The 14,315-nt window shown below is 38.8% G+C and overlaps 1 protein-coding gene across 7 annotated transcripts in view; it reads right to left on the bottom strand.

Annotated features, from left to right (window-relative positions):
* Nucleotides 1-5,692: 5,692 nt before the first annotated feature.
* DDX6 (DEAD-box helicase 6) overlaps nt 5,693-14,315 on the bottom strand; it is a 30,467-nt gene continuing 21,844 nt past the window's right edge. For 2 of the 7 annotated variants that reach the window (XM_065883328.1, XM_065883326.1), the window contains exons 9-14: nt 13,768-13,896; nt 12,281-12,397; nt 9,037-9,100; nt 8,138-8,239; nt 7,479-7,657; nt 5,693-6,416 (exon numbers count right to left, since the gene is read on the bottom strand). In XM_065883328.1, coding sequence (XP_065739400.1) covers nt 7,482-7,657; nt 8,138-8,239; nt 9,037-9,100; nt 12,281-12,397; nt 13,768-13,896 — 588 coding nt within the window. In that variant the 3' untranslated portion in view covers nt 5,693-6,416; nt 7,479-7,481. Of the gene's footprint in view, nt 6,417-7,474; nt 7,658-8,137; nt 8,240-9,036; nt 9,101-12,280; nt 12,398-13,767; nt 13,897-14,315 lie in introns of those variants that run through there. The other 5 variants (XM_065883331.1, XM_065883329.1, XM_065883330.1 and 2 more) reach the window with 3 other exon arrangements.

Below are 14,315 nucleotides of genomic sequence, written 5' to 3'. Positions count from 1 at the left end.
TGATACCTCATTGTAATTTTGATTTGCATTTCTCCAATAATTAGTGATATTGAGCATTTTTTCATGTGCCTTTTGGCCATCTGTATGTCTTCTTTGGAGAAGTATTTAGATCATCTACCCACTTTTTTTCTTTTCTTTTTGCGGTACGCGGGCCTCTCACTGCTGTGGCCTCTCCCGTTGCGTAGCACAGGTTCCGGACGCGCAGGCTCAGCGGCCATGGCTCACCGGCCCAGCCGCTCCGCGGCATGTGGGATCTTCCCGGACCGGGGCACGAACCCGTGTCCCCTGCATCAGCAGGCGGACTCTCAACCACTGCGCCACCAGGGAAGCCCCAGTCTGCCCACTTTTTTCTTTTTTTTTTTCTCTATCTGCCCACTTTTTGATAGGGTTGTTTTTCTGTTGTATGAGCTGTTTGTATATTTTGGAAATTAATCCCTTGTCGGTCATATCATTTGCAAATATTTTCTCCCAGTCCGTAGGTTGTTTTATTGCTGATTGTCACAGCCCCTTGATTTCCCTATGCCTCGTCCTTTACCTGCACTTAATCCCGTGGTACTACCAGTGAAAATTTGAATTGTGATGCCACTGTATACCATGAATTATTCATGTTCCATCCCATCCACCAACCCCCATAAGGAGGTTATCACTGAGCTCATCAAATATAACTAACCCAATCCCAGAATCTCATTTTAAGAGTCTGTTTCCTGGCGCCACTTCTGGTACCAATTACTCTGTCTGGGTCCCAACAAGAAACAGATGGCATAGGAAAATTTGAGGAGAGTTTATTTACATCTGGCCTATTTACAAAAGCATGGGTGTAGGGAAAATCTATCAAGGGGAGAGGATGGTTACCAGAAAATGGAGGGAGAGTGACAGACTCAGCTGCAGAGATCTCCAGTTGAGAAACAAAGCAGCTGGAGGCATCTTACGGATAGGGAATTAAAGGAACACAAACTCCTACCTCACTTTTTCTAATTTCCTGAGGGGGAATCCCTGGTGAGCAAACCCAAATGGGAGCCGGAGAGCAGAGGAAATATTTATGTGGTTCATACAGGTCAATCTCTGGAGACAGTAAAGTGAGGGAGGGTGGGACAAATCCAGAGGCAGAGAGATAGCCGTACGCTGTTCCGCGATTGGATTAACAGGATAATGGAAATACACCTAATGAACTAGGAACAAACTGCCCACACAGCATCTACAAGAAAAATTGATCTTCGGCCAGACTGTACACATCCATTCTTTGCTCCTTAGATGAAAAAGTTGATGGCATGTCTCCCTACATTTCTTCAGTGTATTGTAGTGAAAGAACTGAATTTACAAATTTCTCGACTGCTGTAGCTTCCTGTATTTTGAAATCAGGTAATGAGTCCTCCAATTTTGTTCTTTTCCAAAACTGTTATGGCGGCTTGCCTCTCCATATGAATTTTAGAATTATCTTGTGGCTATCTTGTCAAAAAGCTTGCTGGGACTGGAAGGAAATACTCTGAACCTACAGATGAAACTGGGGAACTGACAAAAATAGAGGTGTCATATTCATGGATTGGAAGACTATGTCTTCAGGCCTGATTTCTTTCATCAGCGATTTTGCAGTTTTCAGCATACATGTCTGGAACATTATTTTGTTATACTGAAGTATTTCTTTTGGGGTGGGGGGCGAGGATGCTGTGTCCAGTTTTGTGTCTGGATTTCTCCAATTATTTAGGTCTTCTGATTTCTTTCATTAGTATTTCTCAGTCTCAGAATACAAATTCCATTCATATTGTTAATTCCTAAGTAATTTCTGTTCAACTTTCTAAAATATCTGAACAATTCTAGGAGGTGACTGACTACTAGCAGTCCCCCGGGCATACTGTGGACCAACATCTCTCTCCTTTCCAACTGATTATCTGTTCTGTGTTTAGGCTATGAAAACAGTGAAATGCAAACGGTGGGACAATGAATAAGGCTGGACAAAGGTGCTCACATAATTTATTCAGAGGAGTAGTGCTGAGAATCCTACTGCTTTACCAGAACGTGAGTTATTTAAGTAAAAATGATTTCAAAGGCAAGTATTCTTAAACCGCACAGCCTGATGCTAAAGACACACCACACACACATCTGAAGTTCCAGTGGGCTTTTATTGTGATAAAGTAACAAAAATCAAGATTTTATCAACCAGCTTTTAACTTTATAAACTCAGCAGACACTCTGGTCCATATATGTGTACATACAACATAACACATTCCAACAAAAACAGCCCCACTGGAACATTTGCCAATTAACAGAAAGCCAATTTTCCCTTTCCCCAAATGTTTTCAAAATTGAGTCCCCACTGTTCACTTCTCAGTGGAACTGGTCCCTTGTGGCTAGGGACATTAAATTCTATCCCATTTTATACTAAACATTTTTTTCAAGTTTTAATTTTGTTTCAAAAAAGGGACTAGCGACTTGGTTTTCTCCAGGGACCCTCCCTCACAACCACTGGGTAAAGTACAGCAGCCTGTACCTTAGCAACCCAACCCTACCCCTCCCTCCCCCCCACCCAGTATTGTCTACTGGAGAATTTAAACACACTTCTGTTGGAATCTGTCAGCTACGGAGGGGCAGAATCCAGGTGCCAGGCTAGCGCCCTCTTACCTCATGAACTGTTACAACCTTTGGACACTGAACTCTTTACCCCAAAGATGAGTTTTTAGATCAGAAAGGAGAGTGGGTTTTCTTTGGAAGTTTTAAAAAACTACCTTTAAGGATATAAAGTACAACTATAAGCTCACCAAAGTCCACTTAAGTTCACCAAAGTTGACTGACGTCAGCTCCCACAAGGCCAATAATTTTGCTTGACAAAGGTTATTTTGCCAGAAAATGATTCCACAATAACAGCTTAAGAGACACAGAACGTTGAAAAAAGAGCAAATTAAAATAACATGGCTTAATCCCCAAGAACTTATTTCATCTTTTGTTACTCATCTATAAGGTCAGGAGTGTGACTAAAGGCAGTTACTGATGAGGTTATGAGCTTCCAAAGTGTTTCTAAATCCTTAGTGCAGATACCCTCCCTTTTGGGGCAAAGTAACCTCCCTCCCACCCCTATTAAAAAAAAAAAAAATCAAGTTATCAGAATGAGATGTTTTGATTCCAACAATTTACACTCAAGGCTTTGTGCTGGGTTATCTGGTTCTAACCCAAGCATGATGGTCTCTAACACAAAGCACATGGCAAAGGAAAGATGCTCCCATCTCATTCTGAAAACAAATATCGATGACCAGTTGCCTCCCCCCTCCCCCCAGTCTTTGGGGCCAACCCATATTATGATGCTGGGACCAACTTGAAAATAATTTAGAGATTGTATTTAGGTTTCTCTCTCCCTTCTTCCCATGGAAGATCATTTTAGAATAAATTTATTCCATTCCATTACTAAGGGAAAAGGCAAGAAAGTTTCTCCATCGGAATGTAAGGAAAAGAGAAGGACAGAGGCAGCCAGCTATGTAACAGTCCACAAACCATTACACAACTATATAACCACTGGTTAAACCAGGTGCTGAATGTAATTTAAATATTAAAAATTGGGCAAATAGTTTTCATCCAAATGAACCAGTGGAAAAATATTATCATTACTTAAACACCCAATACTGCAAGGAACACAAAAACAACTTCCAATAGTAACAATGCTCCTTATTGTAAGGGCGATTAAAAAAAAAAAAAAAAAGAGACTAGGCTTTGACCTAGTCCTTTGAGCATCTTTCCATTTAACAATTCCTATTCAAGAGACAAGCACCAAAACTGGACAGCTGCCTCTATAAGACTGTGTCCAATAGTGGTGTCCCAGATAGTTTTAAGTGCCACTCCTCATCAGAGGCTGTACTTCAGTAATACTTTCCATTTAAAGTCTGTGCTTTTAGAGGGACCCACAGGCACGTGGCACCAGGCAGAGCACAGTCTGATGGCAAACAAGACCGCGCTGCTTAGTCACCCACACTCTAGCGAGACACAAAACTTCATTTATGAGCGTTCCTTGTTTTTCTTCTATAATGAATGATTCCTCTTATCTCGCCAGAGGTGGGGGAGAAAGAGAGAGCTGCATCAGTACAAGGGCAAGATTTTTGGTCAAAAGTTGATGCCTTTTCAATTCCCTCCCCCCACCCCTCCCCGGAAAAAGGTTACTTCCTTAAGTAGGCCTTGTATTTAGTAACCAACACTGGCTGGATAGACACATGTGGCTTGGCTACCAGATAAATGAGTTATTCTTTTTGGGGTTTGTACTGTGCAGCTCTTGCTACAGTTTTTAAGGAGTTAGGGCTATGTCTGATCAGGAGGCATCTGCAGGATTTTGATCCTCAAGGAATTCTGGGTGTCACAATTTTGCTTAGAAGTAGGCAGAGTCAAAAAGCAACTCTGAATAACTGATTTCTTTTTCCAGATGAGTTAAGCATGAAAGTTTATGCAGGACACATCTTGCAATATTTTAGGGTTTTGGAAAACAGTGGCATATGGAAATCAAATTTTTTTAATTTTATTTTTTCCTTTTTTTAAAAAAAAAATCCTAGATGCCTCCTAATTGACCTAGTACACTGGGTTAAAAGGGAATTAAAAACATTAAAAAAAAAGTTCACTGGTTTTGCTTCATCTCACTCCTTTTGCCTGGAGATCAGGCCAAACATCAAGCATGTTGGGAGGGGCACAATTTAAAGCAACACTATTGACTGTAATGCGTTTGCCAGCAATTTACAATGCAAAATGACAGATAATTCTTGTCACAAAGCAAGAGGATGGCAAGCAGCTTTCTGTAGCATCAAGGTTAACAGCTCTCAGGGGTTGCCCATTCCTGCAAGTTTATGTATCAAGGTGGGCAGAGGGCAATACACTTACACAGTACAGGAGAAGATCCACAGAAAGTAAGCCCCAGAACTGCTAATGTCACCACAGCTGGTACTGGCTAATATTCTGAAATGCAAATCCATGCTTTATACATATACTGCTCAAAGAAACTGCCACTCAATCAAACTGCCACACCGCAAGGCAAATTAGTCTTTGTCCCCTTTTGCTGAGCTTGAAAAGTTTCTCAAACTTTTAAAAAGGGGGGAAGAAACATTATCAGAGAGAGTGTCTCAAAAATAACATCTTGAATTACAGGTTTCTGAAGCTTCCTTGCTCTCTCTGTCAGGCCTCCTCCAAAGGTACTATATGAGACAAAGTGTGGCAGCAGTGATCCCAGACTTCTGGGTCCCTTTTCCAACAGAGAATGTCCCTGTAGAGGTCTGTTCTCTACAGTAAAAAGCCAAAGTACTTTTTAGAATTTAGTGTTGCGGAAAACTGAGCCCCTCTCATCTTTAGCTGCTCCCATAATCAATCTAATCCCCTTAATCCCAGCAACCTTCATCCAAAAAAAAAAAAAAAATATATATATATATATATGTATATATATATATGAACCCAGAAAAAAACCTATTTACAAAGTTTATACAAGTATACACACCCAATTTTCTATGGGACACGCTTTGCCACAGAGGAAAGAGGGTCAAAGGCTCTGACATGTCTACACATCAAGTGCCATAACTGCTAATGGAGGTGTATGTAAACCAGTCTTTAGTGTTCTGCTATAGAGCACAAAAGGCTTGTCATATGGCTCCTGCAACGATAGACTGCTCTTTCCTTTGGGAGCGACGATGTTGCATCTACTCGGCCCAGAAGAAATTTTTACTTGGGGTTGTTGTTGTTTTAAATACATGTATTTACAGTGCGGATGAACTGCAGTTGCACATCAACTCCTCCACATAAAGAAAAAGAAAATGGTGTTTAACATTACTAATACGTTTCATCTTCCAGCCCTGGGCTTGAGTATCGGGTAGAAAGGGAAGAGAGAGACTTCAACTTGAAACCAAAACGGAAAGACAAAAATTTTAAAAAGAATGAAAAAAGAAAAAAAACACTACTACTGTTGATTCCTTGGGCTGTGTCTGAAAGATGATATTCTGAATGGTCTCATAGCATAAGGCACTTTGCACAAATAATAAGCTCTTCAGGCTTAAAAAACGGATGAGTAACCAGGGAGAAGTTGAAATGCACTCAAGAGTCAGCTGTTGGAGAATTTTGAAATCGCAGACAAGCTTGTGTTCATCAAGGTTCTTCTCTTTTTAGGGTTTCTCCCCTTCTCTTCTTTCTCCTCCTTCCTTGTCCCCCTTCCCCAGAAAACATTTTTAAAAAACCAGCAGTTAGTGCAACTAATGTTCAGTCAGCACACAGTGCAAACAAGTGGAACAAAAAAGGTAAATTCCTTTTTAGCTTTTTTCTCTTCACCAATTAAAAGAAAAAATGTCTGAGCTCTTTTAAGTCTTCATAGTTCCAAAATAAAAGAAGATGAAAAACCCACAAAGAGAAGAGCATCCCCCCAAAATCGATGTGTCACAGATCCAAACGAGCCTTCTGTAGTTTGTCAAAACCTAAAGAAAAAAGAAGCCTAAAATTAATGCCATGAAAGCAATATGAACTAGGATACATAGGTGTTCACAATCCCCATCCCACTGCTCTCTATAACAGCTTCTACTGAGCCTGTCTGCCTACTATAGAATTCACTCAGGATTAAGGAATTTCTGCTATGCATCCCAGAGACAGAATGAAACCCTGAAAGTTCTGGTAACAGGCAGCAGTCTCTATGACAGTTAAAAAAAAATTTTTTTTTTAAACCGTACATGAACTCAACAGCCTGCCAATGTATTAGCAAACATGGGCTAGTTTTATATTTGTCCAAGGGTTTTGTGTTTGACATTTAAATTAGGATAAAAAGGTTAAAGTGAAGAGAGTAATTTGAAAAACCTAAAAATAGTAACAGGTAGAATGTTCACTGCTGATTTGGAAACTATCAGCTCTCAAATTAAATCAGAGTTTCCTTAGAGGAACGTAGGCTGTTTTAGGGGTTTTTCCCTACGTTAAGCCTTGTTTCAAGCATTTCTACCAGAGCCCAACAGTCACCAAAAGATGAGAAACCATCTGCAGGAAACCAGAGTGGGCATTTATCTTATTTATCTTATGCCCATAAGATAACTATCTTATGACAGTTATCATCATAACCTGATTACACCTTTAGCAATAAAATTTTACAGGTAATTTAACATAATTTATTAAGGTTCCCATTAGAAATTAAGAGTGAACACTAACAGAGACAACCGAGTGATAAAGAGCAAAAATATTTTCATATTCAAAATCGCTAAGATTCTTTTTTGTTTCCATTATTTTAGAAGTCTGAATTTGTCTTAAGTACTGCTCACGTACTACATTACTTAGGAAGACTATATTCAAGTGAACTGCATTTATGGATTCGCCAATAAGATCACAATTACAACTTCAAGATACTTCCTGTTTACTGTCATTTATGCCAAGAGGTATTTCATCCTTTACTGCTAATTATTATCGTGGAACATCAAATTTCCCCCAGGAAAGAGGACCTTGATTTCCTTTCTTTAAACATTATGCTCACTTTGCTATTTTGTCGGGTACACACATGCTTGTTAAGGTTTCTCATCTTCTACAGGCTCGCTGTGGTATTCTGCCACATACAGGCTCTTGTCAATGTTACTTGGGATAGGTTTGATTTCTGTTCCCAGCTGCTCCTCAATACTTTTCAGGTTGAAGCGATCATCATATGTGATCAAGTTGATGGCTAAGCCAAGATGACCAAAGCGACCTAACAAAAAACAATTTTAATTAATGAAACAGTTAAACATGGGAATCAGTGTGCAAGTACTAGTCTATAAGTGGCAAATCCATACAGGATTTATGTTTTGGTTCAGTGCCCTTCTGAGTATACGAACTCACACACACGCTACAACGTCAGGTTTCACAGCCTCAAGTAGCACTGCTATTTTACCTTTGTCAAATGAAAAAACGGGTGCTCATTTCTGTCAAAAATTGCCAGAATATACATACTAAGCAGTACAGTTAGAGAAGTGAGCTTCTCATTTGTGAATCTTAATTAAGCATAAAGTTATTTTAACTTTTTAAAATAAGCGTTCTGGAAGAGTTGGCAATTAATTTGATATATCAAACAACTAAATTAGTTTTAATTCACTGTTCTAACTGCTACCACACTCTACAAAGGAACAAAATTTAGTGATTAAACTTCTCAAACAACTTCCACAAAGAACATCTCCTTCCTTTTCCTCACCTGATCTTCCAATACGATGGAGATAGGTCTCTGCCAGCTTTGGGAAGTCAAAGTTTATTACCACATTCACAGCTTGTATATCAATACCTCGGGTAAACAAATCTTAAAAAAAAAACCAAAAACACAAAACTCCATTATATCCTTCAATTTGGTGTCATAATACTCTTTAACATATATTTCTAATGTAACCTAAGCTTCATTCACTTCATCAGTAATTCAAAAGCATTTGCAAATTACTGGCATTATCTGTCACGCACATTACCATAAGCAGCTTTCTGCTCAACAAGTTACCTTTTCCCAGTCCTGTAACAAAAGTTTTAAAAAAATGGTCTAAGGTGACTGTGCAAATCAAGGATGACTGATAAGCTATATACTCATAATTATGAGTCTCAGGAGTCTAATTTTCTTCAGTCTATTTTTGAGTATTTAATCCAAGGTTAACAGAGAAAATTATTTTTAAAAATTTTGTTGTGTAATGTAGAATATTTCTAAAAAGACATAATCCTCTAGCAGTAATTATTTCTGCTTTGTTTAGAATTCATTCATCCCCTTCTGCTAAATGATTTATAAGAGGCCTGAGGTAAGCTAATATGCAAGGCTATCCCTTCTAATTCTTTTCTAGTCCCACAATTATTATGCTAATTTAGACTTTGAAAAATACAGGTAGGGGGCTTCCCTGGTGGCGCAGTGGTTGAGAGTCCGCCTGCCTATGCAGGGGACACGGGTTTGTGCCCCGGTCTGGGAAGATCGCGGAGCGGCTGGGCCCGTGAGCCATGGCCGCTGAGCCTGCGCGTCCAGAACCTGTGCTCCGCGATGGGAGAGGCCACAACAGTGAGAGGCCCGCGTACCGCAAAAAAACAAAACAACACAAAACTGTGTAAACGAAACAAAATACTTACCAGTGCAAACAAGATTGCGGCATAAGCCATTTCGGAAATCATGAAATACACGATTCCGATGTTCCTAGGAACAAAGCAATGCATTTGATTTGATTAAAACTCACACAAGCCCCCAAACTGCCACGATTTTTTTCTCCTACCCAAAATTCTTTATACCCAAATTATTTTTTACATGAATGAGAAAGGAGCCAAATTCAATACACATAAATTAAAAACAAAAGGTGAAAATAATTAACCATAGATTAGTTTCCCATGGGAATAAATATGAATACATATGTGTATGTTGCTTATTATCTCAATTCTTAAAGGTATTTTTTGGGCTTCCCTAGTGGCGCGGTGGTTGAGAGTCCACCTGCCGATGCAGGGGATGCGGGTTCATGCCCCGGTCCGGAAGGATCCCACATGCTGCAGAGCGGCTGGGCCCATGAGCCATGGCCGCTGAGCCTGTGCTCCACAACCGGAGAGGCCACAACAGTGAGAGGCCCACGTACCGCAAAAAAAAAAAAAAGGTATATTTCTTTTTTGCTGGAGTGGATTTTTAGTGATAATTTTCACCATACTTCTAAAATATTTCAAACAAAAGATGCCAGAAGTTTGGCTTGACCAAAACATCTACTATTTACCTTTTCAGTTATTATATACAAAAGCTCAAAATAACTACTTTCCAATTAAAAAACAAAAATGAAAACATACACTGACTCTAGCAAAAGCAATAAATCTAGCATCTGGTAAACTGGTCTTTTTTTTCAACACAATGTTCTTCCATTCTGAAATATTCTCTTCAACTTAATACATTCATTTCCTATGACAATTTTAATATTAGGGGCCTACATGAAGGTATCTGATCCATGACACTAAGCTTCTTTGAAAACCATATGTGAGCTGATTAAGTTCTTAACCCGTTAGCCTACAGAAACTGCTTTCTTATGAAATTTCACAACGTCAGCACAAACACAAAATGTTGTCTTGTGATAGTTTTGAATTTATTTTCTGTTGAATTAAGTTCTGAAATATAGATTGTATCCTTTTCTAAAGGCAAATAGTAAAAACAGATGTACCTGAGGAGGTACACAGAAAAATCAGAACCTTCTGCAATGATGGAAATGTTCTGCATCTGTACTTTCCAAAACTGTGACTGCTAGTCACATGTAATACGGCACTTCAAACGTGGTGTGACTGAAGAATTAAATTTTATTTTTTTAACATCTTTATTGGAGTATAATTGCTTTACATATCCCCTCCCTCTTGCGTCTCCCTCCCACCCTCCCTATCCCACCCCTCCAGGCAGTCACAAAGCACAAGCTGATCTCCCTGTGCTAGGTGGCTGCTTCCCACTAGCTATTTTACATTTGGTAGTGTATATGTCAGTGCTACTCCCTCATTTCATCTCAGCTTACCCTTCGCCCTCCCCATGTCCTAGAGTCCATTCTCTACGTCTAGGTCTTTATTCCTGTCTTGCCCCTAGGTTCTCCAGAATCTTTTTTTTTCTTTTAGATTCCATATATATGTGTTAGCATACGGTATTTTTCTCTTTCTGACTTACTTCACTCTGTATGACAGACTCTCAGTCCATCCACCTCACTACAAATAACTCAATTCCGTTTCTTTTTATGGCTGAGTAATATTCCATTGTATATATGTGCCACATCTTCTTTATCCATTCACCTGTTGATGGACACTTAGGGTGCTTCCATCTCCCGGATATTGTAAATAGTGCTGCAATGAACACTGTGGTGCATGATTCTTTTTGAATTATGGTTTCCTCACGGTATATGCCCAGTAGTAGGATTCCTGGGTCGTATGGTAGTTCTATTTTTAGTTTCTTAAGGAACCTCTACACTGTTCTCCATAGTGGCTGTATCCATTTAAATTCCCACCAACAGTGCAAGAGGGTTCCTTTTCTCCACACCCTCTCCAGCATTTATTGTTTGTAGATTTTTTGATGATGGCCATTCTGACCGGTGTGAGGTGATACCTCATTGTGGTTTTGGTTTGCATTTCTCTAATGATAAGTGATGTTGAGCATCCTTTCATGTGTTGTTGGCCTTCTGTATTACTTCTTTGGAAGTATCTATTTGGAAGTGTCTATTTAGGTCTTCTGCCCATTTTTGGATTGGGTTTTCATGTTTTTTTTGCTATTGAGCTGCATGAGCTGCTTATATATTTTGGAGATTAATCCTTTGTCAGTTGCTTCGTTTGCAAATATTTTCTCCCATTCTGAGGGTTGTCTTTTCATCATCTTTATGGTTCCCTTTGCTGTGCAAAAGCTTTTATGTTTCGTTAGATCCCATTTATTTTTCTTTCCATTTCTCTAGGAGGTGGGTCAAAAAGGATCTTGCTGTGATTTATGTCACAGAGTGTTCTGCCTATGTTTTCCTGTAAGAATTTTATAGTGTCTGGCCTTACATTTAGGTCTTTAATCCATTGAGTTTATTTTTGTGTACAGTGTTAGGAAGTGTTCTAATTTCATTCTTTTACATGTAGCTGTCCAGTTTTCCCAGCATCACTCATTGAGGAGGCTGTCTTTTCTCCACTGTATATTCTTGCCTCCTTTATCAAAGATAAGGTGACCATATGTGAGTGGGTTTATCTGTGGGCTTTCTATACTGCTCCATTGATCTATATTTCTGTTTTTGTGCCAGTCCCATACTGTCTTGATTACTGTAGCTTTGTAGTATAGTCTGAAGTCCGGGAGCCTGATTCCTCCAGCTCAGTTTTTCTTTCTCAAGATTGCTTTGGCTATTCGGGGTCTTTTGTGTTTCCATACAAATTGTGAAATTTTTTGTTCTAGTTCTGTGAAAAATGCCATTGGTAGTTTGACAGGGATTGTACTGAATCTAAATTTTAAATATTGTTTAATTTTAACTTATTTAAATTTTACCTGTTTTAAATTGCCACCCGTGGCTAGTGATTACTGTATTAAATACTAGCCCAAATCTAAGAATACGGAGAAGGAAGGGAATAAAATCTCACATTTCTATTATGCTTGGCAACTTACAAACTACTCATTCATACATAATCTCAATCTTCCTGACAACCTTGTGAGGTAAGAATATGTACTATTAACCCTGTTTGTAGTTAGAAAACCTCAGAGAGGTTAAAATGAATGGTCCTTTGCCTGCTAAGGAATAATTTATTCTTAAACTCACGGCATTTGGAAGAGCATTAAAACAAAACAAAATCCAAGAAATACTAAGAAAAAGGTTTTAAAAATAATCTATACAAGTTCAAGTTTTATACTCACCTGCCTCATTTTAGCATGGATATAGAAGCAAGAATAACCCAGTTGAGAAATCTTCTTGGCTAGCAATTCAACTCTCTGAGAGGAGTTACAGAAAATGATCGACTGGTTTATCTGAAGCTGAGCACAGGGGGAAAACAAAAACCTTCATGAACTTTGCCAAATCTTGAAAATATCATCTAAGACTTAGAATCTCATGATACAAGAGAGATGCAAAACTGCAAAAATTTTAAGTACTATTGCATTTACATAGTAGTTGAAGATAATTTTTATTGTAGAGTAAGTTTTATTGTAGCAGAGTATTTTTCATAAGGGCCGCATAATTGCCAACAGGAGTAAAACACAGCCAATTCTCATTACTTGAGGTAGTTACGTTCTATACAGTTACTGGAAACACTGAATTACTGAATATAGGACCACTGCTTCCAGGGGAAATACAGGGTTAGGTTCCTGTGAGGGACACTTAACTTCTTCATCAACGGGTCAACAGATAACCTTGTTTTATGTGTGTTACTGGTTTTATTTTTTTTGGCCCTGCCACACAGCTTGCAGGATCCTAGTTCCCTGACCAGGGATTGAACCCATGCCCTCTGCAGTGGAGGCACAGAGTCCTAACCACTGGACCACCAAGGAATTTGGTTTAAACAGTGTTACTGTTTAAAGACACCTTATTTACTCATGGCCCACAGTTCTGTAACTCATGCCTTTATGAAGTTTATCTAATACATTATCTCTGCAAGGCACATCAGTCTTCTTGTACTTAGGAGCGCTGGATAACACTTCAGCACTATGCCTAGGGGCCATTTAAAAGAGTGAAATCAACAGAAAAGCACAGAAATGTGGGAAACGTGGCACTAAATAGACGGTGAAAAGGGTGCTCATTTATAGTATGAGCTGAAACAAGAAAGCAGGGGGAAACTGCACGAGGTCTCAAATTTTTCACGTATGTCTGCAAATGACGTCAAGAGCACCTGAGTACTGACTTTGGGGTGACAAGGAAATTTTGGCAAATTTGCAAAAACAGAATCTGCCTACAACGGAACAATTATAATTACTGAGAATAATGAGGACTATCTGTAATTAAGGTCAAATTATTTTAGAATCAAATTAGAAGTGCCTGTGACTTGACAATCATACAGTATCAGCTTCAGATCAACAACTCAAACTACCTTTAGGAAAAACTAAGGAATATTTTTTACACTGAAAATGCTGAGAGGGACTTCCCTGGTGGTCCAGTGGTTAAGACTCCGTGCTCCCAGTGCAGGGTGCCCGGGTTTGATCCCTGGTCTAAGAGCCCACATGCTGCAACTTAAAAGATCCTGCATGCCACAACTAAGACCCGGCACAGCCAAATAAGTAAGTATTTAAAAAAAAAAAAAAAAAAAAAAAGAACGAAAAAGAAAATGGTGAGAAAACTGATACAACTGTTTGTTTTACTGAGGTTAAGTAGTAATGGACAACATTCAGCCGCTGAAGCCTAACAGACTTACCCTGGAGAAAAGTGTGTTGAGGCAGTGTACTTTTTGGCGCTCAGTTACATATGCGTAGTACTGGGTTACTCCCTTCAAAGTTAGTTCCTCCATCAGGTTAATCTCATAGGGTTTCTGCAAATGGGAATTCTGAAAAAAAGAAGAGTCTCATATTTAAATGAAAGCAGAGTCTATTTCTTAAACTCAGAATATATCCTCATACATTTCTGCCTGATAAACTCTTACTTTAAGGAATGGAGCCCTCTTTAAAACGTTATTATCTGTCATGGAAGAAGTAAATTACCATAAAATGGGAGATATAACATTCAGATATACAGCTAAGTTACTATTTTGTACTTTAAATATAGAATTATGCTGTAATCAATTTATCTAGAACCAATGGCTATGTCAGTCTGACACCAAAAGCTAAGTGAACAAATAAGAATCAAATTACTTTTGTATCTTAAAAATATCAGTTAATTTATGCACAACAAACCTTAATTGAGCAGCTGAAGAAAAAGCCCCAAACTTGAAATCAGTGTAATACAGACTAGTAGTAAGATGTAATT

This window comes from Phocoena phocoena, chromosome 8, assembly GCF_963924675.1.
Source record: "Phocoena phocoena chromosome 8, mPhoPho1.1, whole genome shotgun sequence".
In the NCBI taxonomy this organism is placed as follows: domain Eukaryota; kingdom Metazoa; phylum Chordata; class Mammalia; order Artiodactyla; family Phocoenidae; genus Phocoena; species Phocoena phocoena.
Note: the sequence above shows the minus strand (reverse complement) of the source record. Positions and strands in the feature narration are given on the sequence as shown.